The sequence below is a fragment of the Coffea eugenioides genome, chromosome 4 (assembly GCF_003713205.1).
Source record: "Coffea eugenioides isolate CCC68of chromosome 4, Ceug_1.0, whole genome shotgun sequence".
NCBI classification, from domain to species: Eukaryota; Viridiplantae; Streptophyta; class Magnoliopsida; order Gentianales; family Rubiaceae; genus Coffea; species Coffea eugenioides.
Genome location: NC_040038.1, coordinates 17,498,552 through 17,525,367, shown reverse-complemented (window position 1 = coordinate 17,525,367; position 26,816 = coordinate 17,498,552). Strand labels below are relative to the sequence as shown.

Below are 26,816 nucleotides of genomic sequence, written 5' to 3'. Positions count from 1 at the left end.
CGTCAATTGGGCTATACGTTACATTTGCAGAAAAGCGTACCTCACATGGATTATAAGTATTTGGACATTTTCAACGGATGCTCAATGGGCAATGGCTTTCGTTTACGCATTTAAATCAGACTTAACCTATCATACAAGCATAGACCAATAATTATTACTAAAAGAAATAATTAAATAATTATTACCCTCTATTGCATTTATACACTTTTCTTAATCAACTTTATTTTTTTTTCAAAAATTTAACATGTGAACTAGTGTCCATAAAATATTCAATTGTTGTAAAGCATTCTCTTTTATTTTTTCCTTTCCTTTAGAATTAATTTTTTGAATTTCTTGTAACAAATTTAGTTCTTCTATATTATATTCCCTCCGTTCCAATTTTATCCCCACAAATTTAAAATTTAAATTTAAATGGTAACATGCATATGATTAGAAAGAAGGGCTATATTGGAAAGAGATATTAAAAGATTTTTTGACTTTTTCAATATAATAAATATTTTGAAACATTCCAAAATGAAAATTATGATACTTTCAATGGGACGGATGGAGTATAATCTTTGCTTAACCATTTTAATTTCTTCTCTTAATTCATTTCTACGGACTTTCCAAGTTTTAATGCCTGAGTTGAAGCCGTACAATACAATCAGCTTAAATCTTAAAAGCGTGGTATGGTGGTGTACCAGACAATCAAGCTTTCGAACCTCAAAGGCGTGCTTTTCAAGCTGCTCCTTTGCCTCACGGACTCACCATAATTTAATGCGTCAAAACAAGCTGTTCTATGCCTCCTCCTGTGGTGAACTGAAGGCGTGATAATAGCATTCTTCCAATAACGTTTCCAAAACGCAGATATGAAACAGACAAAGCGGCCGCCGCCGGTTTTGTAGCCGTCGACGACAGTTACATTAAGCTCCGGGCTTCCTTGAGTGAAGCCACCATAGTCAACGGGCCCCAGATTAAAAGGTTTAGCTCTAGCTGTAGAAAACCAGGCTTCTTCATCCTCGACTACAACATCCCCAAAAAGGTAATTCCTGTTTCCTGAAGAAAGCAGAATTCCACCCCCAAATTAAGTTTAGTCGTTGATTGTAATAAATATTTGGGTATTTTCAGGATTTTAGGTTTCAATTTATGAACACAGTTAGGGTTTCGGAGAAGCCATTGAACTTGACGTAAATTCACAATTGGGGTGATAACGGGACAATTTTGGAGTACACTTACGTCCATGGTGGCCTGACCACTTTCAAGCCCAGCTATGATTTTGCCAAAAATTCGTGGGATTTTGCTATTTCGGGTACAGTTTATGGCGGTGATGTGTTCAGGGCTGGTTATCAGACCTCTGAGTAAGAATTTGGGGGTTGAGTGGTCGAGGAATTCAAAAATGAACGGCTCATTTAAGGTATCACGTTGCCATTTGTTGTTTTGTTGGCTGCTATGTTGTTGATCTCTATGAAGAATTTATGGATAAGGTTTGAGCTATAGTGATTTGGTTTGAAGGCAGTTTGATTTGAGCTATAGTTTATGGATAAGGTTGTGATTCAGTTGCTGCATCATGAATCATCATATGGTGAATCAAAATGCCTACGGCTTTCGTAAATCTCAGTTCACAATGCATTTGCATCTTAGGCACCGTTGTTTTGGTCTCAGTTTTGTCCTGTACTGAGGTAGGAAAGTACCCCAACTAAAATGCTGCCACCTAATGCCATTTGAACAAACTTGTTGAGGAGTCAAATAGTTCTTTGAATGCGTTTTAGTGACTGCATTTTGCCCTGGGTTGGATTCTGGTGATGTTAATATGTAAATGATATTGTTGGTCATAAATGGCTTAATTAGTTGGTTTTTCCAGTTTTTTCAGAGATAGGAGAGTTGTTGAAGAACATATGTTGAAAGAGACATGTCAGAAATTTCCACCCCCACCGGGAAAGTGATATATCAGCTACTTTGTTGCCTTGCCTACCAAGAGCACATGAGCTAATTACTCAACATAGCTGGAGACTGAATTACTCACGAGGTACACAATTATGTAAGATGCTGAAAGTCAAGAAGGCTGATTTATCTTTTCTTGACAAGCTGCAAATCCGTGGATATACTCACATATCTTGCTCCTGTATAATTGTTTTTACCCTTCAAGTTTGAAGGGTAGCCTTATAAAGTGTAACCATTTGCTGTTGTAATTTATTGTCGTAAAATATCCTGAACTCCATGATTGGAAGCTTTTGAACCCCACATATCTCGATATTTATTTCTAGTGATAGCAAATTGAATTTTTAGTGAAACTCATGGCGGTTGACATGCTAGTAGTTGTCTAGACCACAAACATGAATGAAAACTGGAAATTCAACTGCTGATTATTGTTTTTCGTTCATCATAACACATTGGACATGTAAATGGGACTATACTTGGATAATTGTTTGCAAGGGATTGAGAGTGCATGAGTAATGAAGTGGCTTCCAATGACAGTTCACTGGCATTAGAGATGATACTTTCAGCTTTCAAAACAAGTTCATCTTCAACTTTTATTGTAGTAGTCACCAGTTCTGTATGCAGGGCTGAGATTAGATGTCCAGGTCCCTTTTGCTGAACCATATGCAGTTAATACACATTTGTATACCCCTTCAACTCCTGTTTCTGATTATTCAAATTTCGTCACTCCAGCAAGTTGAACTGTACCCGTTGAACTTTCTGACTTTCGACTGAATCTATGGCAGTAACTTATGCAAGAAAACAGGATCAGTTTAGATTAATTTGACCATGTAACTAATTTTCTCTTTGTAAGTCTAAGTAGATTTTGGAGTAAACTACAGAATTTTGCTTGTTGTGCTGTGCAAGATAACAAAGTCATAGTTGGCTTCCATATTAGAGCAGAATAAACACTTGGTTTTCCAGGATGTTCATGAATCGGCTTTGTAAATGAAGATGAATGCCTGCTCCCTTGTCAAGAAGTGGACAGGCTGTTTGGTAGCTCAAATTACTCAATTTAAAGGTCTCTCTTTTTCTCTCTCTCTAGCGTATATATGTGTGCCTGTGTGTGTTTTCAATGAATTCTTCTACTTGGAAGTAATGGTTCTGACTACAAGACAAGCATTAGATGATTTACCAGAAGTCTGTTGTTTGTAAAGTGCTTCTGTTCTCCGTAAGATATGATATTTGCCACTTAGAATTATCGTTCTACAATATATTGTGTGTAGTGATTTTTTTCATGTTTAATGTATAGCACTCGTAAGAAATCCGTTTGATCATTGGAGTAATCATTTGTGATGGTAATTCAGAACAATCTCTAGTGTTTGCTGAAGTTGAGTGTTTAACTCTTGAGGGAGTTTACTTTGTGAAAAATTTCTGCATGCTGCAGCCTACTTTGTGACGTTTATGCATGCAACAGGCCCTTTACACGCCAGTGGAAGATAAGGAAATAGACACCCCAAATGATTGCATGTCAAGAGATCTAAGCACCTGTTTCGATTGCTATTTTAGGAGTTTTTCTAGAAAAATATATTGTTTACAATTGATCTCTGTAAGGTTAAAAGGTAATTACAAAATGTATTAACAGAAAACGTAAACATTTTTCTAAGAAAATTACAATCCAATTGTTTGTTTAATTTCATGATGCCATCTTAGGGATAGTGGTGCAACACGCGCGCGCACACAGACTCATTAAATGTGGAGTAAAGTTAACAGGTAACCCTCTGGAAATCTGCTGACTTGCATTTACTCTCATTCACCACCTAACACTGTCAGTACATTTACTAATATGTACCAGACCTGTATGAAAAAATTAAACAAATAAGAGACGAACAATTAGAACAAGGACATAATATATACAAAATAACTTAATGATTTCATGGTAGAGATATAATATATATAACTTGCATCTGTAAATTAACTTCAGAGTTCAGAAAAACATTTTAGTTTTCCCTACTCTTTCTGCTTGGTACCATGCCATTGATCGCAAAGGTTTTCGTATTGGCTTTGAAGTTTCATTTTTCAATTTTACATTTTTTGTTGCTTAATGCAGTATATGTCAGTCCTGAATATACAAAATGTTCATCAGTACTTGAATGCTAATTTCTTCCCAACCTGACACTCTGCAGGACCTTTTTCTGCTCCTCTGATGTGGCACAGATTGTTTACTTCTAGAGTTCAGAAAAAAGTAACCAAGTAACTGTTTCTCTTGATTTCATGGCAGAAAACAGTGGTGTCAGTGGATCTACTCTGTTCAAAATGCAGAATGAAGGTCATGAGTTTAATATCAAAGCTAGAAGGAATAACTTCTATTGTCCTTGACCCGTCCAAAAGTACAGTAACAGTTATTGGGGAGGCTGATCCAGCATGCATTATCAAACAAGTCAGGAAGTTCAGTAGAACTGCACAAATAACAAGCGTTGGTCCTCCCAAGGAAGAGAAGAAGGATGACAAAAAGGATGACAAGAAAGACGCATGTCCTGCTCTGCCGAAAACATGTCAGAGATGTGAGGTTTGGTACGTGGTTAGTGATGATTATTACGGCCACTGTAACATTCTATGATCACTTCACATGGGCCGACTTCTGTGAATCTTTATCAGAAATGACGCATCCATGCTACCATATTCTTTTGAGTCAGTAAGCTAGAGCAAGAGTTTAATGCTCTAGTGGTCGCCAAATTCTTTAGTTATGATATTATATGTTGTTTAAAGTCTTTCCTGTTTTCAAAAGTTTCAATATTGGACCAATTAAGTGATGCTTTGGAGATAATTTGGGTGGCTATAATCCGCTTAGCCTCAACCTTTCACTGTAACTTGCTTGTTTCATTTCATTTCTCCTGCACTCTTCTTCCTTATGGCAGATACTGAGAGGGGGATTGAGTTGTCCAATATTTTGTCGTAGGGACGTTATGGACAAGGTTTTAGTTTCCGCTCGGATTTTGCTTGTCTTGCATTACGAACGTCTTTTTCTTGCTGTCTCACACAAGATAGTTTCCAGAATGCGACTGAACCTGTCTGCTTTATTCTTTGCTCTCATTCTTTGCCTTCTAATTTCTGTTTTTATTTGGAACACTTTGCGGAAAAAGTAAAGGTCGCCAGTTTCTGCAAATAACCCTTCTTTATATTTGCAAGGTAACTGATTCAACAGGCCTAGCCTTTTCTTTTTCTTTTAGCCCCAAAAAAGATGGGAAAAAATAATTTTGGTTGGTGAGATTGGCAAGGATGGAATCCACAGCATTGGTTGTGCTACCAGAATTGCATGCAACATGTCCAAAGATGATTCTGTATTCATCTTGGTAAAAGATAAATCATATATTGTATTACAACAATAATAGATTTTGAAACTTCTAACACTTTTGGTGGAGTACTTTTGAAGTGAAATCTAAAGCCCGAAATCGAAGATCCATCAAATAGTAAATTTGAGCTAAAATGACTATTCTAAAAGATGTTGCCAAATATCAGCATAAAACACATTTATAAGCACCTCTCCAACCCAAGAAATCTTCACAAATCTTCTCTTTTACATAATCATGGTGAAGGTAGTACCAGTATTGTAGCCAACATACTAGTATTGTAGCCAACTCATGTTGGCTTACTTAGCAGTTAGCAAGGATGTACTTTGTTCTCTAAAAAAATCATATTTTCAAATCTGTTATGGATGTAATGATTGGTTTAAAGCGGGCAATATGAGAGTACAATGTAAATTACCGATGCCTTTGAGGATCATACGAGAGTACAATGTAAATTACCGATACTTTTGAGGATCTATATGAGCGTGTCTGATGACTAATGTCGAAATCATCCAAACTTTTTATTATAAAAAATAAAAGAAAAATAAGAGTTTATCAAGAGTATATGGTAAAATTAACTGATGCTACGTGTAATCAATGCTTACATGCCATCCCTCCCTATTAAAGGCCACATCGGAAGTTGACAGCTCAGGATTCTTATACAACGAAAAATTGGAAATTAATTTCACTCATGCTTTCAAACTTTTATTTCAAAAATTGATGGCTTTTGATGTTTGGATACCAAAATTATTTCAAATAATATTTCGCTTGCATCACAAACACATTTTTCAACCTACCTTTTTATATTTCCAATCACCTTTTTATCTCACATACATCACATCACAAAAAATGCTACAGTAATTATTCCAAATAATATTTCAAATAATACACTATCCGTGTTCCAGACCAAGGAAGCATGTTGTCTATTTTATAAGGATGTCGTAGCAACTAGAACTGGCATTTGTCATGGATTATGTGAAGACCTTGTCAATCAATTTAGCAGTGGGGCACTAGAACATACTCCTTCCAACATCAAAACTACTTATATTATAGTATACAATCTTAACCCTAAAAATATATATATATTAATGTTTCCCCTTTTCCAACAAGCAATGAGTCCCTTTAGATTGATTGCATTTATAACAAACATAAGTTGAAGGAGAAAGCAGTCTGTATCATTTGCTAAATCACCACCATGAAGGCCGTTGCAATGAATTTTCTGTCCAACTCCCTATTTTACTCTCTATCTCATTTTTCATTATATAATTATTTTCCTTTATAAATATCAGATTTAATTTTTTTTAAAAAAATTTTCTTAAGTTCTAATAATTATTGAGAAATGTTATTTGCACTCCATATTTTGTTATTTGCACTTCCACCATTTGTTATATCATATAATTTAATATATAAAAAACTATAAAATAAATATAATAGTTGGAGTGCAAATAACAAAAAGGAGAGTGTAAATAACATTTTCCATATATACACAAAATTTAACAAACTCAAAAAATCAAATATATAGATAAATGAGTTTTTTTATGAATTTTCTATTGTACTTTGTGATTTTCTATTTTATATTGCTTTTTTGAGACCGTTGTATTTATTTTTTACCATGTTAGAATTATTTGACAGTAAGAAAAATAAAAAAATTAAAATATAATATTTATGAAGAATAAATAATAATATAATATAAAGTGGGTTGGTGAGTGGAATAGGAAGTGGAGCAGAAGATTCCTTGCTATCATAAAACACGTTGGATATAAAGATTGGACAGGTACTCAAAGATATTTTAATCTTTTGCGGATGGGATAGATAAGCTGTGTGACACATTTTCAGATATCCTAATCATAATTCCCCACATTTCCACATTCAATTTTCTTTCCTTGTTATTCTGTTTTATCTAACCAAATTGAAACTTTATTCGAGTTTTGAGTAACTACTTCTTGAGTGGGACATGTAGAATTCTCCAGAAATATTCTTGAACTTACCCAATAGAACAAATAATGCAAAGTAATTTCTGGTTTTTCGTTCCTTTTGACGAAAAACACGTTTTGCCCATTGTGAAAGCATATGTTACTTTATTTATATTATGTTTTCATTTTCAACTGTTTTGTTTTTATAGGAAAAAAATTTGGATGAGTTCAACACCAGTCACCACCACGGATCAAAATAATACTATCAACACAACTCTCGCATTAGCATGTGAAAAAGTGACTCATTTTTACCGGTTGAACCAACTTGTGTTGGCAATTTCGCAGTTCGTATGCTACAGCAGCAGCAGGCTTTCGAACTACTTTTGTTACATTTTTTTTTTTTTCTAAATAGGAATGCCGGAGCTACATTACAAGGAGGGTGGCCAATTGCACCTCCAATTTTGTAAAATTTATAGAATAGTCATAAAAACTTTATAACAGTTTAGGTTTTTGTCACATTCCAAAATTCTGAGGAATACACTCCTGTCTTGAAATAACCCCCCTATATTTGAAAAATCCCTATCCTTGTCCCTCCAAATAACCAATAACTTCAGACATCTTTCCTTATGGTACACTTATTTCTAAACTAATTAAACAAAAAATTTTAATACTACTTGAATAAGTAACAAATTCAGAAAATTTAAAAAATAACTGAAAATAAATACACAATTTTAGATCAAATATCTCATTGCAAAATAATTTTATAAGCTACAATATTGCCCTCATTGGCCAAAGGTTTTAGCTCCGCCGCTATAGGTGATCAAACACACGTTAATTTTCAAAGAACTCTATTGTAACATCAAACTACGTACATTCACATAGCTTTGCAAGTCTTGCAGTTAACCCCATTTTTTAATCTTTTCTGTGTGATATAGTTGCAAATTTATCAAAACAAATGCTTTTAAAAATAATACTCTAGAGAACTAAATCTTATATGAATTGCCTCCAAGAAATGAAAACTACACTAAATATATTCCCATAAATTTGATTAACATCCAAGTGTACAAAAACAAACATTTCTCAAACAAATGATACTGCCGTAGCAGTTCCAGGATTAATAGGTTAATCCCAGCCATGCTCATCATCATCGTCATTAAGAATTTTATAATATGACAAGAACAGTAACAGAAGTTGGAACCTGGTGTTCGGTTATATTCAGATTTTTTTCTTTAAAATATTTTTTTATAGTATAAGTGGGAGGGTTCGAATCCAAAACATCTCACTTATACTTCCTAATTTTTTTTGGGTAGAATTTATCCACCTCTTCCCTAATTATTTTATTTATAGATTGGGTCTTTTCTATTCTAATCGCTTTTATCTTTTCAATTAATCTAAATTATTTTTTCATATGGTTTCTCCTCTTCTAATATTATTTACCTTTGTTAATAAATTTGTGTAATTTGGTTTATAAATATGGATTAACTTTATAATGTTATTTTAATTTTTATATCACTAAACTATTTTTGTCATAGAAAACTGAATATTTGTTTATGAGAAATGAATTGTTGTATCTTCTGTATTTAATTTAGTTTTTTTAATATAAGTAGGAGGTCTCAAACCAGGAACCCACCCAACCCATCCCTCCCTCGTACCGTATTTAATTTATTACAAATATGTAGTTCTAGATTTATGGTCATTATAATAAATTTCAACCGGCAAAGAATGTCTATCAAATTTTCAATATGCATTGTAGTATTTGATGAATATTCATACATTATAGCAAAAGTACGTAGGGAAGTTTTTAAAAATTAGTAGAGTAGTTAAATACTTACAAAACATTAATTTTTAAAACTAATATTAATAAATATTGTTGGTTTTTTTAAAAAAAAATCAACAATCGCATCAAATCAATACGTGACCGATTTTTTCTTTTTCGGCCAATAATATAAGGAACTATCCAAGATGGGGGGTTTGGTATTAAAATTTATGTCATCTTTTGAGTTACCTATTTTACCCTTATTTGGATGGGTAAAATAGTACCATCATACAAGTCTACGTATAAAGAGAATACATATCTGCATATAGCTACCCTTGCCCCAGACGGGATCCTCTGTCCAATTTTTTGTGTCCAATTTCCTGTCCAACACAAAACTACGTAGTTCCACTTATTCTTGTGGCTGACGTGGCACATAAAAATAAATGCCTGTTTGGCTCAAGCACCAAGCAACAGCCCTGTCAAATTGTAACCATTCACGTGAATTCCTCCAAAGCAAACCACTAGCCTAACGGAAAGACATAGCAAAATTTGAGACATACAGAGAGACAATCAAATCCTTGGAAGTACAAAGCAAAATTTGCAGCTGGGCCTAACGGAAAGAATAATCTAAAAAATTGGTGAAGGAAAACAAATTGTCCTTCTCGCTTTCTTTGAAGGAAAACAAATTGTGTTTTAACATTTTCAGATAGAAAAAGTGTTTCTTGTACCTTTTGCAATCTATTTTTTATTCTGGTAAATTGATTCCTCTTTTTGTTTTTTAAGTAGAATTATGTCTTCATTGATACAGTGTTCATTTAATTTATAATCCATCTCTTGGGGAAATATGGTTAAAAACTGACATATTTCATTGGCTTGGTTGACAAAGTTGCTAATTGAATGAAAAACCATGTGATGGATAAAAATTGAAAACCTTTAAACATCATGGAGACCTCTGCTATTTTAAGATGTAATAGCTGTTTTCTTTTCTTACCACCCCCTCTTTCCCAGAGAAAAAAAACACCACCCCACCCACATACACACATTTTATAAGGCATACGGATTGCAGTGGTAAACAAATATATGTGCTGCAATTTGGTTCACGATGATTGTTGTTTCAGATGTCAATGCCTAGAAGATTATATGCTTAGCCAGTTTTTTTATTTTTTTATTTTTGGTTTTATGGAATTATATATTTCCTTTTCACATACAGTGATTTTTGTGATCACTGCTAAACCGGGGGAAGTAGAAGGTGCTGTGATTTGATTGCGTTGTCTTTGAATTATAAGTCAACCAGAAACAATTGTGCAGATGAATATTATTTTTTTCTTACCATCGGCAAAGAAGTCCCAAATCTTCTTGACGCTCACGGCAACAGGTCTTGGGAATTGTTATGGTAGTAATAGGGTTTTGGGAATTGTAATAAAGATATGTAAATAAAGGAAATTCAAAAAAGAAGAGATATCCAAAAGTATAATGGAGCCAAAAAGGTATTTATTTTTATGTGCCATGTCCGCCACAAAAATAAGTGGAACTACGTAGTTTTGTGTTGGACAGAAAATTGGACACATAAAATTGGACAGATGATCCCGTCTGACCCTTGCCCACGTTCATCCTTCCAGTATTGTAACGAATTGTGAATGCTTGACACAAACATAAAAAAACGGACCAAAGAACAAATCAATAGTAGTAAACTAGTGCACACGAAAGCTAAACAAAGCAATTCAAAAGATCCACAAAGTTAGTAATTTACAATTTTTTACTCATACAGTAATCGTACTGCGTGGTGCTGTTTGCACTTAACTGTTATCCAGTTTCAAGAGGCAAGCCTGCAAGATATTATCACAATAATTTCTCACCTTTTTTTTGGTATAATTCCTCGCCCTTGCTTTTTTTTTTTTTTTCGAAACGATAATTTTTACTGCTTATATCAAAAATATGTACAACCTAAGCAAAGGCTCAAGGATACTTTACAAGTTGTGCAACTTAGCACAATGGAACTGGATAAGTCCATTCCACATCTTGATTTCTGCTCAAAGCTTGAGCACTAATTATGTAGCTTAGATCCGTATTTTATATTCCTACCAAAAGAAAAGAGCACATTCGAAACAAGATACTCAGTGCTTGTATATCTTCCAGCAACGTAGCAACCCAGCTGTTCCTATTTGCATTCCTTTGCAGTTGATTCAACAGCTCCTTACTGGTTGTTTCAACAATAATTGCAGTCCATTCCTGTTCTAAGGCTTTAACTAATGCATAATGTATAGCTTCAGCTTCCTGTTGAATGTTGCATCCTGTCATCTTTTTTCTTAGTCCCCATCCTGTTATGTAGCATCCTCCTCCATCTTTGGCAGCTATACTGTAGCCAACAGTGCTTGTCTCTTTTTGCCTTGAAACTGCAACTCTTAATACTCTTCTCCCTGTTCTTGTGTTGAGTGTGTGTGTTGCCTTTCTGCCCTGATTTGTTGCTGTGGTATTTCTATTTCTGCTGTGCTTCTGATACTTACTGGCTTATCCATACTTTGAGACTCTAGCCATTCATTACTGGCCTTAGTAATGATTCTCATAGGTTCCTTTACTTTGGCCTCGAACATTCTTTCATTCCTTGCTTTCCAAATGTGCCAAAGTATAGTTACTGTGAGTGCAATGTGTTCCATCCCCTACTGTCTTCGTCTTGCTTCAATAACTGATGACCACCATTTTTTGAAGTTGCCAGTTGATTCCATGATTCCGTCCCATTGAATGGGCGCTAGTTTCCAAATCTCTTTAGCCCTGTCACATTCAAAAATTATATGTTCCACTGTTACCATCCTTTCCCCACAACCTTTACAGTAGGGGTCTCCCTTATGTGTTCTTCTCCATATTAGTTCATTCACTAGTAGTCCCTCACTTAAGCACTTCCACATAAACACTTTCAGTTTGTGCTTGACTGGCACTTTCCACAGTACTTTCCATATAGGAGACTTGGGATTGGTATAGCTTGTGCTGTCTACTTGCTGTTCACCTTTGGTTTTGTTCTGTTTTTCCCTCCATATTCTCCTATAACCTGACTGCAACATTTTTATTATCTGGCCAGAAGGTACTATCCTCTTTGTCAACCACACTAATTGGAATACTTAGGATATCTTCAGCTTCCTTCTCCTTAAAGAGCCTGTATATCAGAGGCCTGTTCCACCTATGCCCAGTTATCAAGTCCGCCACCTTTTACAGAGTGCAGCCTGGTGATTTTTTGGTTATTGGTTGGCCTTGATTGCAGTTAGGAATCCATCTATCTTCCTAGATTCTGGTGTTTCTTCCGGTTCCTATTCTCCTTCTGATTCCATCATCCAGCTCATTTCTCACTCCAGTTACACTTTACCAAAACCATGAAGCATTTTTTGATACCTTGCACTCTATTATGGACCCTTCTGGATAATATTTGGGTTTTAGAACTTTGCTCACTAGGAGGTTGGGTTTGGTGATGAATCTCCACAGCTGCTTTGCTAGTAAAGGCACTGTTAAAGCTCTGCAAGTCTTTAAATCCCAATCCTCCTTCCAGTTTTTCTTTTGTCATGTTCTTCCAGGAGACCAGCTGCATTTTGCTTTTCCCATCTATCTCACCCCACCAGAATTTTACCATTAGTGCACTAATGTCCTTCCATAGCCTGTTTGACAGTTTGAAGCAAGACATAGTATACGTTGGCATTGCCATTGACACTGCTTTCAATAGTACCTCTTTTCCTGCTGAACTCAACATCTTGCTCTTCCAGCTCATCATCCTCTTGCTAATGTTATTCTTGATGAATCCAAACAGCTGATCTTTGGATCTGGAAATGACCATAGGAAGTCCTAAATATTTCCCTTGTGACACTGGTTTAATATTCCCCAAAATTTGGCAGATTTGCCTTTTCTGCTTCTTATCTACATTTTTGCTAAAGAAGGCACTTGGTTTCTCCAAGTTAACCAGTTGTCCAGATGCTGATTCATATCTGTGCAATAGCTCCATTAGCTTCCTAGCTTCAGTAGTTCCTGCTTTGCAAAACACTAGAGAATCAGCAGCAAATAGCAAGTGTGTAAGAGTCGGTCCCCTTCTGCTGATTTTCAATCCCTTGATTGTCCTTTCTTGATCTGCCCTTTTTAAAAGATTGGAAAAAGCCTCAAAACATATGAGAAATAAATATGGTGAAAGAGGGTCTCCTTGCCTAATTCCCCTACTTGGTGAAATATACTTCTTTAATTCCCCATTAACATTACAAGAGTATGAAACAGTGTTGACACATTTCATGACAAATCACATAAACCCATTTTTCTCATCATGGCTTGTAAAAAAGGCCACTCCACCCTATCATAAGCGTTAGCCATGTCCAATTTCACAGCCATAAAGCCCTCTTTTCCATATCTTTTATTTTTTAGGAATTGCAAATATTCATGAGAAATAATTATATTATCTAGGATCTGTCTCCCAGGGACAAATGCAGCCTGATTTTTGCTAATACAAGTATTAAGGAGTGGTTTTAGTCTATTCACCAAAATCTTTGAAATGACCTTATACACCAAATTGCATAAACTAATAGGTCTATAGTGTATCAAGTCAGTGGGGCAATCAACTTTAGGAATTAGGGAAATAACAGTGTGGTTTAGAGCTTTGAGCATGAATTTGGATTGGAAAAAACTTTGAACTGCATTTACCACTTCTAGTTTAATGATATGCCGGAATTTTTGGAAGAAAATAGGAGACATACCATCCAAACCGGGGGCTTTGTTGGGATCCATAGAGAATACTGCAATTCTTATCTCCTCTTCCATCACAGGTTTGGTTAGTTACTGGTTCATTTGATCAATTATAGAATTTGGAATTCCCTCAAGTATATTCTCAACATTTCCCCTGCAAGAAGATGTGAACAAGTGCTTGTAGTACTCTACTATTTTAGCTCCTATTTCCTCATCACTAGAGGTCCAGCTACCATCAGATTTCTGCAATTGCTGTATTTGGTTCCTTTTCCTTCTCCCATTAACACATGCATGAAAAAACTGTGTTTCTGTTTCCTTCCTGTAGCCACTTTATTCTAGATTTTTTGCTCCAGTGCAGTTCTTCTTCCCTGTATGCTTGCTTCAGTTGCCTTTTGAGAAGGTCAGTTCTTGGCTTTTTTTTTTCCATCTACAGAGTCTTTAACCCTTGTTAATTGGTTCTTGATCTGGTCAATTTTCACTTTTCACAATCATGTCCTTGCCCTTGCACTTTTCACAATCATGTCTTTCTTCAACTACATCGCTTTCCTTTGTTTTGAACACTAATTTCACAACATAAACTACAGGCCCGAAAAGATCAAGGTGGAAACAGCCTAAACCCAAACTCAATCTGGATTGTGAAGTTATGTTCTTAAGTTTCAACTTTCCTTCTCTTTCTGCATACTGAAACTTTTGTTCATTTTCTTGCCAAGTGAAGTAATAAACTTCAATGTTTCTCTCCTAAAAAGGCACAAAAGGTTGACCACAAAAACTCTTGAATTTATGAAAGTGATGTTCTGTTCCTAAGATCTCAACTTTTTTCTAATATTTTCACGTACTGAAATTTGTCATTTCTTACCAAGTAATGTCCTAATGATGTTAAGAACTAATTATAACCTTTTAAGGTGATAGGGTGTATTTTAGTAGTAAATTTGTGAGTATTTTCCTTGATTTTTGGCTAAATATTGCATTAATTGATTGATTCTACTTATATTTGGCAGTTGGTGCTGATTGTAAGAATTTGGAATGAAAATGTGATACCCCAACTTTTAGGATCATCTTTTGTTTAGTCTCAAAGAGGATATTACGCTTCCTTTAGTTTATTTTTATTTTAAGACATTGTTTTGTTTTAAAGACTAGAAACCCTAAAGTCTAATCAAAACCCTAGTTTTTACTTGTGACTGACCTTTTTTTAAATTTTTCATATTTTAACCGAAACCCTAAATTCAATTTATGGAATTGTAAAACCCCTCACGTTTTTCTTAAAAATCCCCTTTTATTTGGAGCTTATGATTTTATAATAGCCCTACCACCCAATCACCCCACAATAAGTGTAAATGAATATAGAAGTAAGGGTTTTCGTTGTCCGTTTCCAAGTTAGAGCGAATTAGGGTTTTCACGTTTTTCTGTAGTGTGACTATTCGGTACGGAGTGAGAATCAAATTTGGTAGGTAAGAGTGACTTTTGGATGAGGAAATATTATATGATTAGAAGTGATAATAATAAGTTAGTGATTAGAAGTTAAAAACCCTAGTATACGCGATTTAAGAAAATCGGCTCGAACCGACGGATATCGATCACTACCGATTGAACACACCACTTGATCACCACTTCCTTACCATCACATACCCTTGATATTTTTGCAAAATACCACCTCCTCATCCTCAGCCTCATAACCGAAACATGTGGCCTAAAATGCAAGGAAAAGAAAGAGAAACTTGGATGGCTTTGGTGGTGACAAGTGTCACCCATCTATGGCTTCTTGCCCAACCTTTTGTCTTGCTTTCTTATCCTTTAATTGAGCTCATTGTTTCTCATTTTTTTTCCTGGTCAGCCGAGAGCAAGAGGAACAAGAGAGTGAAGAGAGTTTTCCATCTTCAACCTTGAATCCAACCTTTTTATTGCCAACAAGAAAAACTAAACCGATCAATCACTAGTTGGAAGCTTGGGAAGCCTAAGGAACCAAGAATATCAAGGAGAGGTGAAGGATCATCCTAGCAAGGTCTTGCCTTGAGGTATAATGGCTGATCAACCATTTCTTTTCCATTAATCAAGATTAAGTTGGGTATTAATGTTAGTATAGTGCTTGTGATGCTTGTTTCAAAGAGTTTTGATGATTGGATGGATGACTTTTGAGTTAGGATTTCTTGTGGGTTGGTGTTGTATGATGCATATATGTGGTATATGATCTTGTAAAGGTAGTAGTAGTGGTAGTTTCAAGGGAAAATATGAATTATAGCTTGAAATAACAAAAATTCCAGATTTCTGGAAATCTTAGCTTCAGTTCTGTCCGGTTCTATTTCACCATGTTAGAGGCCGAACTAGACTAAGCACAAAACATAAAAGTTGTAGAAAATGACATTTTATGGTTTCTTACAAAATTTCAGCTCAATCAAAGCAACATAGCCTGTGAAAAGACCAAAATACCCTCACTGCCCTAGGATGCATCCAGTGATTCGTTTTAGATAGTTCATCCAATTGACCGTGTCTATTCACTATGATCCGTGCTGATTTAGCCATTTTCCAAAACATAAAAGTTTTAGTACTCTGTCTTAGCTTTTCAATGCCTCCAAGAACGTCTTAAACGGACTTTGGTAGCTTGAGATATGGCTATTTGAAGGCAGTACGGTTAATTAGCCGATTAGTTGGAATTTGGTTCTGTGAATTGGGAATTTGACTGGGTTACACTGGAAATTAGACTAGGTGGTCTTCACCAAAGTTGTAGCTCTCTGCCTTAGCTTCGAAACGGTATAAGTTTCACCTCAATCTGATACGCGTAGCCTCGGTTGTGTCCGTTACGTAAAAATACGTCAAATCTGTCTTTTGTTAAACTTCATTTCCGCACATGTCGTTAGCTTGATTTTGTACCTGTATGACCTTGAGACTATTGAACGGCTATTAAAATGAGATTATTTTGTATGTAACTTTGAGTTTGTTTGAGGAAAATATTGAAGCCATAAATGACTGAAAAATGGGTAAACGCAAGGGGCATGCCGCCAAATTTTCACGAGAAAGATAAACTAGCCTTTGGAGTTCTAGTTCTGTATTTTGCAAATTTAACTTGGATGCACTGAAAAATGGGTCGAGGTATCTTCATGGAAGTTATAACCTTTTGTCTAAGGTTCGAGACACCATCTAGTACATTTTGATCCGATAACCACAGCTCCATTTATGGGCAAAATCGTGTAACCCGTTTGGTACCATTTTCATTTTCACGGACGCGCACGTGCATTTCTCAACCGTTTTTGCCTTTTTGGGCCATTTAGGTCTACTTTTGGTATTTTGTTACCATTCTGGCCGTTTCGGCCAATTTCGACATTCTTTTGGCTTTAACGTCATTTTGACCGTTTTTTATTATTTTTGATCGTTTTCGACCGTATTCAATCGTTTAAATTATAAACTGCTATTGTGTGGCCGTTTCATTTATGTGTTTATATAATCTGTCAATATAGATTGTGAGGCTTTTGACGTTGACGGTCAAGCTCAGTGAATTATATCGTTTTTCGTGCCAAGCTTTATCAAGTGAGTAATTGGGTTGTTTATTGATGTGAAATTGTTAAATTGCTTGGTATATGTTAAATGGGTAGTTAGGCGAGGGTGTACTTTATCTCACTCGACCTAAGCCCATCCTTTGTTTTGATTTCATATGTGAGAATACCTGCCTTATGTTGAGTATCACCCTTTTGCTGTATGCTGATGGGGGTGATTACATGAGTTGAGTATCACCCTTTTGCTGTGTGCTGATGGGGGTGATTACATGACTTGAACTAAACCCCATTTGCTGTGTGCTGTTTGGGGTGAGTACTTTGTTGTGTACTTTGTTGAGAGATACCATCTATTGAGAGATCGATATCTCAGGGCTTGGTTCCAGCCCGGTTCCAAGGGTTAGACAAACTATTCGAGCCAGTTGGGGCTTGGTTGAAGATAGTTCCATACTAAACTTGGGATTTAGTTCCTTGTTAAAGCTTTGACGAAAGCTAAGTTATTTTGTTTCGCTCGAGCTGCTGTGTGCTGTTGACTGGCCAGCGGGGGTTGATAAGGTGAACGGAGAAAGTTAAGTGGAGTCTACGGTCTATGAGTACTTTGGTTGACGGAGTGTCAACAGGCGTTCAAGCTCGAGGAATTGAATTGGGTTTGGAACCACCTGTATCCTACCATTGTGTTGTTATCTTTTTGTTATTGATGTGAAATAACCTGATTACTTGTTATTTGGATGTGAGTTTACATTTATACCCCTGATTAATCACTAAGCATATAGCTTACCCCATTCCATTTGTTTTCCTTAGCAGGGGACCGACGTGGAGATCGCTCGGGAAGGTGTTTGGTCTTTTGATTAGAGAATAGTTGAATTTATCCTTGTTATAAGTTGACTAGTAAAATGTATATAGTTATCGTGGTGGTTGTAGTTATCAGCTTTTCTAGGGTTTACTTTCTGATACTCGTGGTATGTATCACTTAATGTACTAGTTTATACAACCTTTGAAACTATAATAGAGTACATAGAACTTACTTTTGGCGTGAACTTTATTTTCTAAGTATTGAGTCCTGGCGTGAGTTGGGCAGGCGACCATCCGAACCCTGGGGTACGCCCCAGGGGAAGGTGGGGCCGTCACAGAAAAGGGGTTAAATGCAGAGATTTTCCAATAGAAGACTCTTAACCAGTTCAACGTGGACATGTTTAAATCTAGTCTTCCTGTCCGGGAAGCTTGGGACTCGCATGCATGGATGTTGCCAAGTTCGAGTTGAAATTGTTGGAATCAAAATCCTTTTTCGCAGATGATTAGTCTTCCGTTTATATTAGGAAATTACTTTAGTTTATCTTATCTCACTTTTAGAATACCTTTTCCTAAAAGAATTAGGATACTGATAGGTAACAAAGGAAAGAGGAAAAAATGTGAGATAGGTGGAGTCATTATTATTCCTCTTCTTCTAGGGAGAAAAGGTATCAACTTTTGAAAAACTCTGAAGGGAGCTACTCTTATAACTTTTCTCGTCTTTTTGGTGTAGATTATTCTCAATGAGGAACAACTAATTTCCTCTTTCTAATCAAGGGACAACAGAAAATTTGGTTTAATTATAACTATGAGATCAAATTGAATTTATTAGTTTCTTTTATTCATTGATATTCGTATTTTTTATTTAATTTCTCATGATTATTCTGTTGTTTAAATATCAAGGACTCGGTATTTGAATTAACCCTACAACCTACTACCAATTAAGATGGTTGAATACATAACTATTTGATTGCCTTAAATTTGTGATAACTGGTATAATTGGATTTGTCTCAAGGAGATATACGATCTAATTTAAATAAATTCTCATAGTGTGTATATTGGTTAGAATGGGATTTTCTAATTTCAAAGGCAAATAGGAAATTGAATCCTATGGTTGTACCTAGAATTATTTTCTAATTAGGGAAATAACTAACAGTCATACCTTAACTATCGACACAGTAAGGAAAAGTTGATTGTCAGACTTTGTTGGCAATTATAACCTATTTATTAATGAATAAATGAATTATTATTGCATCGATGAGCAGTTCTGTAAACCACTACTGAAGTTTTATCTTGGCTAGAGTTCACTAATTATTAATTAATTTTAATTTACTTTCCTTAGTTATTTGCTTTTTCTAAATTCGAACGATCCTAATTCTCTGAAAAACCGCCAATTAGATTTTGCTCGAAAGGAAACAAAATTTCCTAATCCTTATAAAGATGACTATACTTACCATTATATTCAATTATATATTTTCATGAATAGGAACTTATTGTTGTACAGGCTCGACACTTGTTAATTTTTGGCACCGTTGCCGAGGATTGGTATTGATTTATTTGTTTCCTTTTGAGTTTATTTTACTTTATTTTTTGATATTTTTGCTAGTTTATGTCTCGTTCTTCTCGTATAGGTGAATTTAATCTTTGATCCCAAGCTTGAGAAGACCATGCGTAAGGTAAGGAAAGAGACTAGAAAATGCAAGGAAAAGCAGTCGTCTACTACTTCCCCAGGGCTTAATTTGATGATTGAGTTGGTGGATTTTTCAAGTGATTACTCGAGTGATCCTAAGCAAGAAGAGGATATCATGGCCAATAACATGACCTTGAGAGAGTTGGCTGCTCTTGACTTGAATCAATAGCCACTCTGCATTACTTTCCCTGATTTAGCTGAAAATGTTACTTTTGAATTAAAATTAGGTCTAATCTATCTCTCACCTATTTTTCATGGTTTGTCAGGTGAGGAGCCTCACAAGCACCTCCAGGAGTTCCAAATTGTCTGTTCGAGTATGATACCTCCAAGCATTACAGAAGAATAGATAAAGATGCGAGCCTTTCCTTTTTTGTTGAAGGGAGCTGCTAAAGATTGGCAACATTATTTGCCTGCAGGGTGTTTCACAACCTGGACTGAGTTGAAAATTTTTTTAGAGAAGTATTTTCCTGCATCCAGAGATGCCAATCTTAGAAAGAAGGTAAGTGACATCAAGCAACAACATGAGGAATCTCTCTACAAATATTGGGAGAGATTCAAGAAATTATGTACAAATTGACCCCATCACCAAATAAGTAAGCAGCTTTTAATCCAGTATTTCTATGAAGGTCTTTTGTATGCAGAAAGGAATATAATAAATGCTGCAAGTAGAGGTGCACTTGTTAATAATACTCCTTGAGAAGCATAGGAATTGATTGAAGGGACGGCAGAGAACTCCCAGCAATTTGGCACGTGGGATGATATACTTACTAGACGAGTGAATGAGGTAAGTATTAAATCACTTCAATAAAAATTATCCGAACTAACCTCTATGGTTCGACAAATGGCAGTAGGAAATATGCAGTAGGTCAAGGCTTGTGGAATTTATAGGGATGCAAATCATCCCACAGATGGGTACCTAATGCTACAAGATGATAATGTAGAGCAGCTAAATATGGCTAGTAACATGCCCAACTCCAACATGTATATTCCAGGCTAAAAGGACCAAACTTGAGTTATGGAGGGAGTAAGCCACAGAATTTCTTCCCTAATCGACAATAAGGGTTTCAGTCTCAATACCTACCGAGGCCTCAACCTTCTTCTTCTATCTCAGGTACTTATCTTAAAGACATTTTAAACAATTGGCTTCTAATACTTTGCAATTTCAATAGGAGACGAGGTCAAGCATACAAAATCTGGAAAATCAAATGAGTCAAATGACAAATGCAATTAGTTGCTTGGAATCTCAAGAAAGAGGAAAATTGCCATCTCAATCTAAGATGACTCTAAGAAGTGGCAAGAAAGTAGAAGGACCCAAAAGATAAGGTTGAGGATCAGATTGAACAAGAACTTGAAGAATAAGGGAAAAGCAATGTATACCCTAAGGTAATTTCTAATCCAGTGGTTAACGTTAAGACTAACCCACCATCTTTTCCTAGCAGGTTAGAGTAGTCAAAAAACCAAGATAAGGAGAAGGAGATCATAAAGGTATTCTGCAAGGTGGAGATAAATATCCCTTTGTTGAGCCTAATCAAGCAAGTGTCTAAATATGTGAAATTCTTGAAAGACTTGTACTTTAATGGAAGGAAATTAGGAAGGGATGAAAGGATTGTGGTAAGGGAGAATGTATTAGCGGTATTGCAAAGAAAGTTATCACCCAAGTATGGAGATCCAGATATGTTCACTATCTCTTGTAAAATAGGAAGTATTAAAATCAGGAATGCCATGTTAGATTTAGAAATCTCGATTAATATGATGTCGAAAACCATTTATGCCTCCTTAAATCTAGGACCATTAAAAGAAACAGGAATTATAATCCAATTGATTGATCGCACTAATGCATATGTTGATGGGTTGATTGAGGATGTGTTAGTCCAAGTTAATGAATTAGTATTTTCTGTTGATTTCTATGTTCTTGATATGGGTGATGAACACTCCAAAAATTCATCATCTATTATATTAGGAAGACCCTTTTTGAGTATAACCCGAACAAAAATTGATGTTAGTAAGGGTATTTTTACAATGAAAATTGATGGAGAAATAATTCATTTTAATATTCTTGATGCTATGAAATACCCCTCTGAGACTAACTTTATTTTTGCTGTAAGTGTAATTGATTATGTGGTGCATAAAGTTTTTAAACTTGATGCCAGAAATAAGTTAAAAGTCTAACTAAGTATTTTGAGTTGGAAACAACTTATGATGTAGAGCTAAGCGATGAATTGAAATATGTGGTTGGAACATTGCAGTCACTAGCATCATCTTCCACAACAAGGTTTGAACTTGTGCCTATTTTTATTCCTGAGCCTCACTAGAATTTACTGCCTTTTATTATGCAGGTGCCTATTGTGGAACTAAATCCCTTACCGAATCATTTAAAATATGCCTATCTGGGTGATAAGGAAACTCTTCCAATTATCATTTCAGCAAAGTTATCATCCAGTCAAAAGGACAAATTGATTCAGGTTCTTAGAGACCACAAAAAGATGATAGAGTGGACCATTACTGATATCAAAGGAATAAACCCCTCCTTGTGTATGCATTGGATTAGACTTGAAGAGGATGTAAAACTTGTGAGGCAAGTACAAAGAAGATTGAACCCTATGATGATGGAAGTGGTCAAAAAAGAAATACTCAAACTTTTGAATGTGGGGATAATCTTTGCTATCTCTGATAGCCAATGGGTGAGTCCGATGCAAGTGGTTCCAAGGAAGGTTGGAGTAACGGAACAAACCAATCATGAAAGCGACCTAGTTCTAGTTGGGAAGCCTACTGGGTGGCGCCAATACATAGACTATTGTAAACTAAATGCATTAACCAAAAGGGACCATTTATCCCTCCCTTTCATTGATCAAATGATTGAAAGATTAGCATGTTGTGCTTACCATTGTTTCTTAGATGATTTTTTAGGTTACTTTCAAATCGTAATAGCCCCAGAAGATCAAGAGAAAAAAACCTTCACGTGCCCATTTGGTATCTTTGCCTATAGGAGGATCCTGTTTGGATTGTGCAATGCCACTGCGACTTTTTAGAGATGTATGATAAGTATCTTTTCTAAGTATGTAGAGAAAATAATAGAGGTCTTTTTGGATACTTCATTGTCGATGGTGACAGTTTTGATGAATGTCTTGATAATTTGACTTTGATTTTAAAAAGATATATTGAAACTTTAGTACTCAATTGAAAAAATATCATTTTATGATTGAGTATGGGATAGTTTTAGATCATGTAGTCTTACATAAAGGCATTGAAGTAGATAAAGTTAAGATAGATCTTGTCTCTTCCTTGCCTTACCTCGCAAATGTGCGGGAAGTACGTTATTTTCTGGGACATGCAGGTTTCTATTACAAGTTTATTGAAAATTTCTCAAAGATTGGAGCACCATTGTTCAGGCTTCTACAAAAAGAAGTGGCTTTCGAGTTCAATGATGATTGCAAACAATAGATTGACAGACTAAAGGAGCTCTTGACTTCTCTACCCATCATCTAACCTTCAAATTGGAGCCTCCCATTCAAAATTATGTGCTACGTAAATGATACTACAGTAGGAGCCATATTGGGCTAGTAAATGGGAAGAGTTGCCCATGTAATTTACTATGCCTTGAGAGTTTTGAATTGAACTCAATTGAATTACTCAACTATAGAAAAAGAGCTTTTAACTGTTATTTATGCTTTAGAAAAATTACGATCATATTTGTTAGGAGCCAAAGTAATTGTTTACTCTAATCATGAAGTGTTGCAATATTTGTTGACCAAGAAGGATGCTAAACCTAGGCTAATTAGATGGATTCTGCTTCTACAAGAATTTGATTTGAAAATCAAAGATAAGAGAGGGGCAGAAATTTTGGTTGCTGATCATTTGAGTCGACTGCCCAATGCTAGAGAGGATTTTCCACTAAAAGAGACTTTTCCTGAAAAGCAACCACTTTCTACAAATTCATCTATGCCTTGACATGCTGGTATTGTCAATTACTTGGTTAGTCATCAATTACTTGTAAATTGGTCAAAGGCTAAAAGAGACAAACTCAAGAGCAACACAAAATATTACACATGGGATGGTCCTGACCTTTGGAGATAGTGTGGAGGTGTGTAAGTGAAAGTAAATTCTATTCTATTTTGACCTTTTGTCACTCTTTTGCATGTGGAGGCCACTTTTGACCAAAAATAACAACTCGCAAGATATTGGAGAGTGGTTTCTACTGGCCAACTTTATTTAAAGATGCCTACTTATTCTATAAGTCTTGTGATAAGTGACAGAGGGTTAGTAATATTTTTCGTAGAGATTAGATGCCACAAACCCTCATACTTTTTTGTGAAATTTTTTATATTTGGGGCATCGACTTTATGGGGTCTTTCCCTTTATCATTTGGTTTTCTCTATATTTTATTAGCAGTGGACTATGTTTCGAAATAGGTGGAAGCAAAAGCCACCTAGACTAAGGATTGAAAGGTAGTTGTAGATTTTTATAAGGTCCCATATTTTTGTACGTTTTGGAATGTCAAGAGCCATGGTAAGTGATAGAGGGACACATTTCTGCAATAGGACAATTGCTATTTTATTCAGGAAATATGGTGTTATCTACAAAGTTTCAACATCCTATCACTCTCAAACGAATGGTCAAGCCGAAATTGCAAATAAAGAATTAAGTCTACTCTAGAAAAAAAATGGTTCGTCCTAATAGAAAGGATTGGAGTTCAAGATTGGAGGATGTGTTATGAGCTTTTAAGACTGTATAGAAGACGCCTATTGGGATATCCTCCTATAGGCTAGTATTTGGCAAGTTATGCTATCTTTTAGTTGAATTCCAGCATAAGGTACTTTGGACGATCAAGCAGTGTCATATGGACCTTGATGAAGTCGGAGTGCATAGGAAACTACAATTGCAAGAGTTGGAGGAATTAAGGAATAAGACTTATGAGAATGCAATGATTTATAAGGAGAAGAGTAAGGTTTTCCATGACCAACAAGTTTCTAGGAAGAAATTTGCCGTTGGATAAAAAGTCCTTCTCTATCATTCCAGACTTAAGTTTTTTTTAGGTAAGTTGTGTTCTCGTTGGATTGGTTCTTTTGTAGTCATTAATGTCTTCCATTATGGTGCTGTAGAAATTCAAAGTTAAAGATAGAAAAAAAAAAGTTTGTAGTAAGCGAGCATCATCTCAAGTCTTATAATGAAGGGTTTCAGGTGGCAGCAATGGAGCTAATGCACCTCGACGATCCTATCTACACTAATTGAGGATATATGGTCATGTCTAGTCAAAGACATTAAACAAAGGCGCTTATTGGGAGGCAACTCAATTCATTTTTAGTTTATTTTTATTACATTTATTTTAGGTTTCTTGTGTCTCATGCATTTTATTATGATTTTGTTATTTTAGTGGACAGAAGACTATTACCAGACAAGGTGCGCCCGCGCCTAACTAAATGATGTATTATTTTCAAAGTTCAGAAATTCCAAAAAACTTACGGGTCAACATGACATGCCCATGCCTTTGAATCATGTTGTAGTTTGGCAATACTTAAAAATTTTGACCAAAAGATTCTACATATTTTGGGCATGCCCATGTCTAGATTGTCTGCAATCTTTGCCTAAATGCAGTTTGTTGCTTGCCTTTGCTGTTCAAACATCGGCCACTACTCGATCTTGAGCCTAACTTCTCGGTCAACGCATTGCCATCTCCGTTCTAAGTTGCCAATCGTCATTCACTATTCTGCTGCTGCCAGATATCCTTTTTCCAGTCCACCGATCATCGCTGTTTAATCTCTGTTGGTCATTAGTCCAATTGAGTCGCTGATCGCTATTGTCATTCTGACAATCCACCACTATGGCTGGATGCCACTCTGCCATTGTCCATCTTCTCCAGTTGCCGCTGCTGCTCTTCTTTCTGCTGTTATCTCCAAATCTACAAGAATTTGTCAGAGCAACTTGGAGGATTATTAATAAGTTGCGAGTTAATTCTCCATTGTTGTTGGGTTGATGATCTAGAAATTATTGGAGATTATTTTTGCTTGGTTGAATTGTTGGGTTCTCAATTCTGTGGTTCAAGATTAATTATTTTTACCTTGAAAATGTGAATTTATGTGAATTTGGTAGTTGGATTTATGCAGTGGCGTTTTGGCATTCTTTTTGATGTGTTTACACCTTGAATTTACTTTTTTATCCTACCCTTGCCCAAAACCCTGTTACAATCTTATAAAAATTCCTTGGATTCTTGTGTTAAATTCACTATTAGTAGTGGAGATATGATATATGAGTAAATTTATGGTAATGTCACTCCATAGTGTCAATTTGAGAGTTGTACTTTACCCCGTACACTTTAGATTAATGAGTGCATATGTTAAATTCCTTGTGAGGATTGTAGAATTTGGTGTATTCGGATTTTAATAAAGTTGTTGGAAGGGTGGGATATTTATGCTGGTATGATTTGCTACGAAATACTTACTCTCTTGATTGTGCCTTTGAGTTATGGTATGCTTAAGGACAAACATAGTTTAGGTGTGGGAGAAATTGATAGAGTATATATTAATAGTAAATTTGTGAGTATTTTTCCTTGATTTTAGGCCAAATATTGCATTAATTGATTGATTCTACTTCTATTTGATATTTGGTGCTGATTGTAGGACTTTGGAATGAAAAAAGTAAAAAGAGGTAAAATGCAGAGATTTTCTAACAAAAGACTCTTAATCAGTTCAGCGTAGGCACATGTAAATCCAGTCTTCAAGTCCGGGAAGCTCGAGACTCGCATGCGTGAAAGTCGCCAAGTCCGAGTTGAAATTGTTGGAATCAAATTTCTTTTTCGCAGATGATTAGCCTTTCACTTGTCTTAGGAAATAGTTTATCTTATTTAGCTTTTAGAATACCTTTTCCTAGAAGAATTAGGATGGTGATAGGTAACAAAGGAAAGAGAAAAAAACATGAGAAGAGTGGAGTCATTATTATTCCTCTTCTTCTTGGGAGAAAAGGCATCGACTTTTGAAAAACTCTGAAAGGAGCGGCTCTTGTAACTTTTCTCATCTTTTTGGCATGGATAATTCTCAATGAGAAACAACTAATTTCCTCTTTCTAGTCAAGGGACAACGGAAGATTTAGAATAATTACAACTGTGAGATCGGATTGAATTTATTAATTTCTTTTATTCATTGATATCCATATGTTTTCTAATTTAATTTCTCATAGTTATTTTGTTGTTTGAATATCAAGAGTCCGATTTTTAACAACCTACTACCAATTAAGACGACTAAA

At 35.5% G+C, this 26,816-nt stretch overlaps 1 protein-coding gene and 1 pseudogene across 1 annotated transcript; both read left to right on the top strand.

Moving 5' to 3' along the window:
* Nucleotides 1–615: 615 nt before the first annotated feature.
* Nucleotides 616–1,590, top strand: LOC113769162 (annotated as a pseudogene).
* A 2,104-nt stretch (nt 1,591–3,694) lies between these two features.
* On the top strand, nt 3,695–4,882 carry LOC113768429 (heavy metal-associated isoprenylated plant protein 2-like). Its single transcript, XM_027312779.1, has 2 exons — nt 3,695–3,945; nt 4,178–4,882. Exons 1-2 carry the CDS (start codon nt 3,928–3,930, stop codon nt 4,514–4,516), a joined length of 357 nt encoding a protein of 118 aa, XP_027168580.1. The 5' UTR covers nt 3,695–3,927; the 3' UTR covers nt 4,517–4,882.
* The last annotated feature ends 21,934 nt before the right edge of the window (nt 4,883–26,816 follow it).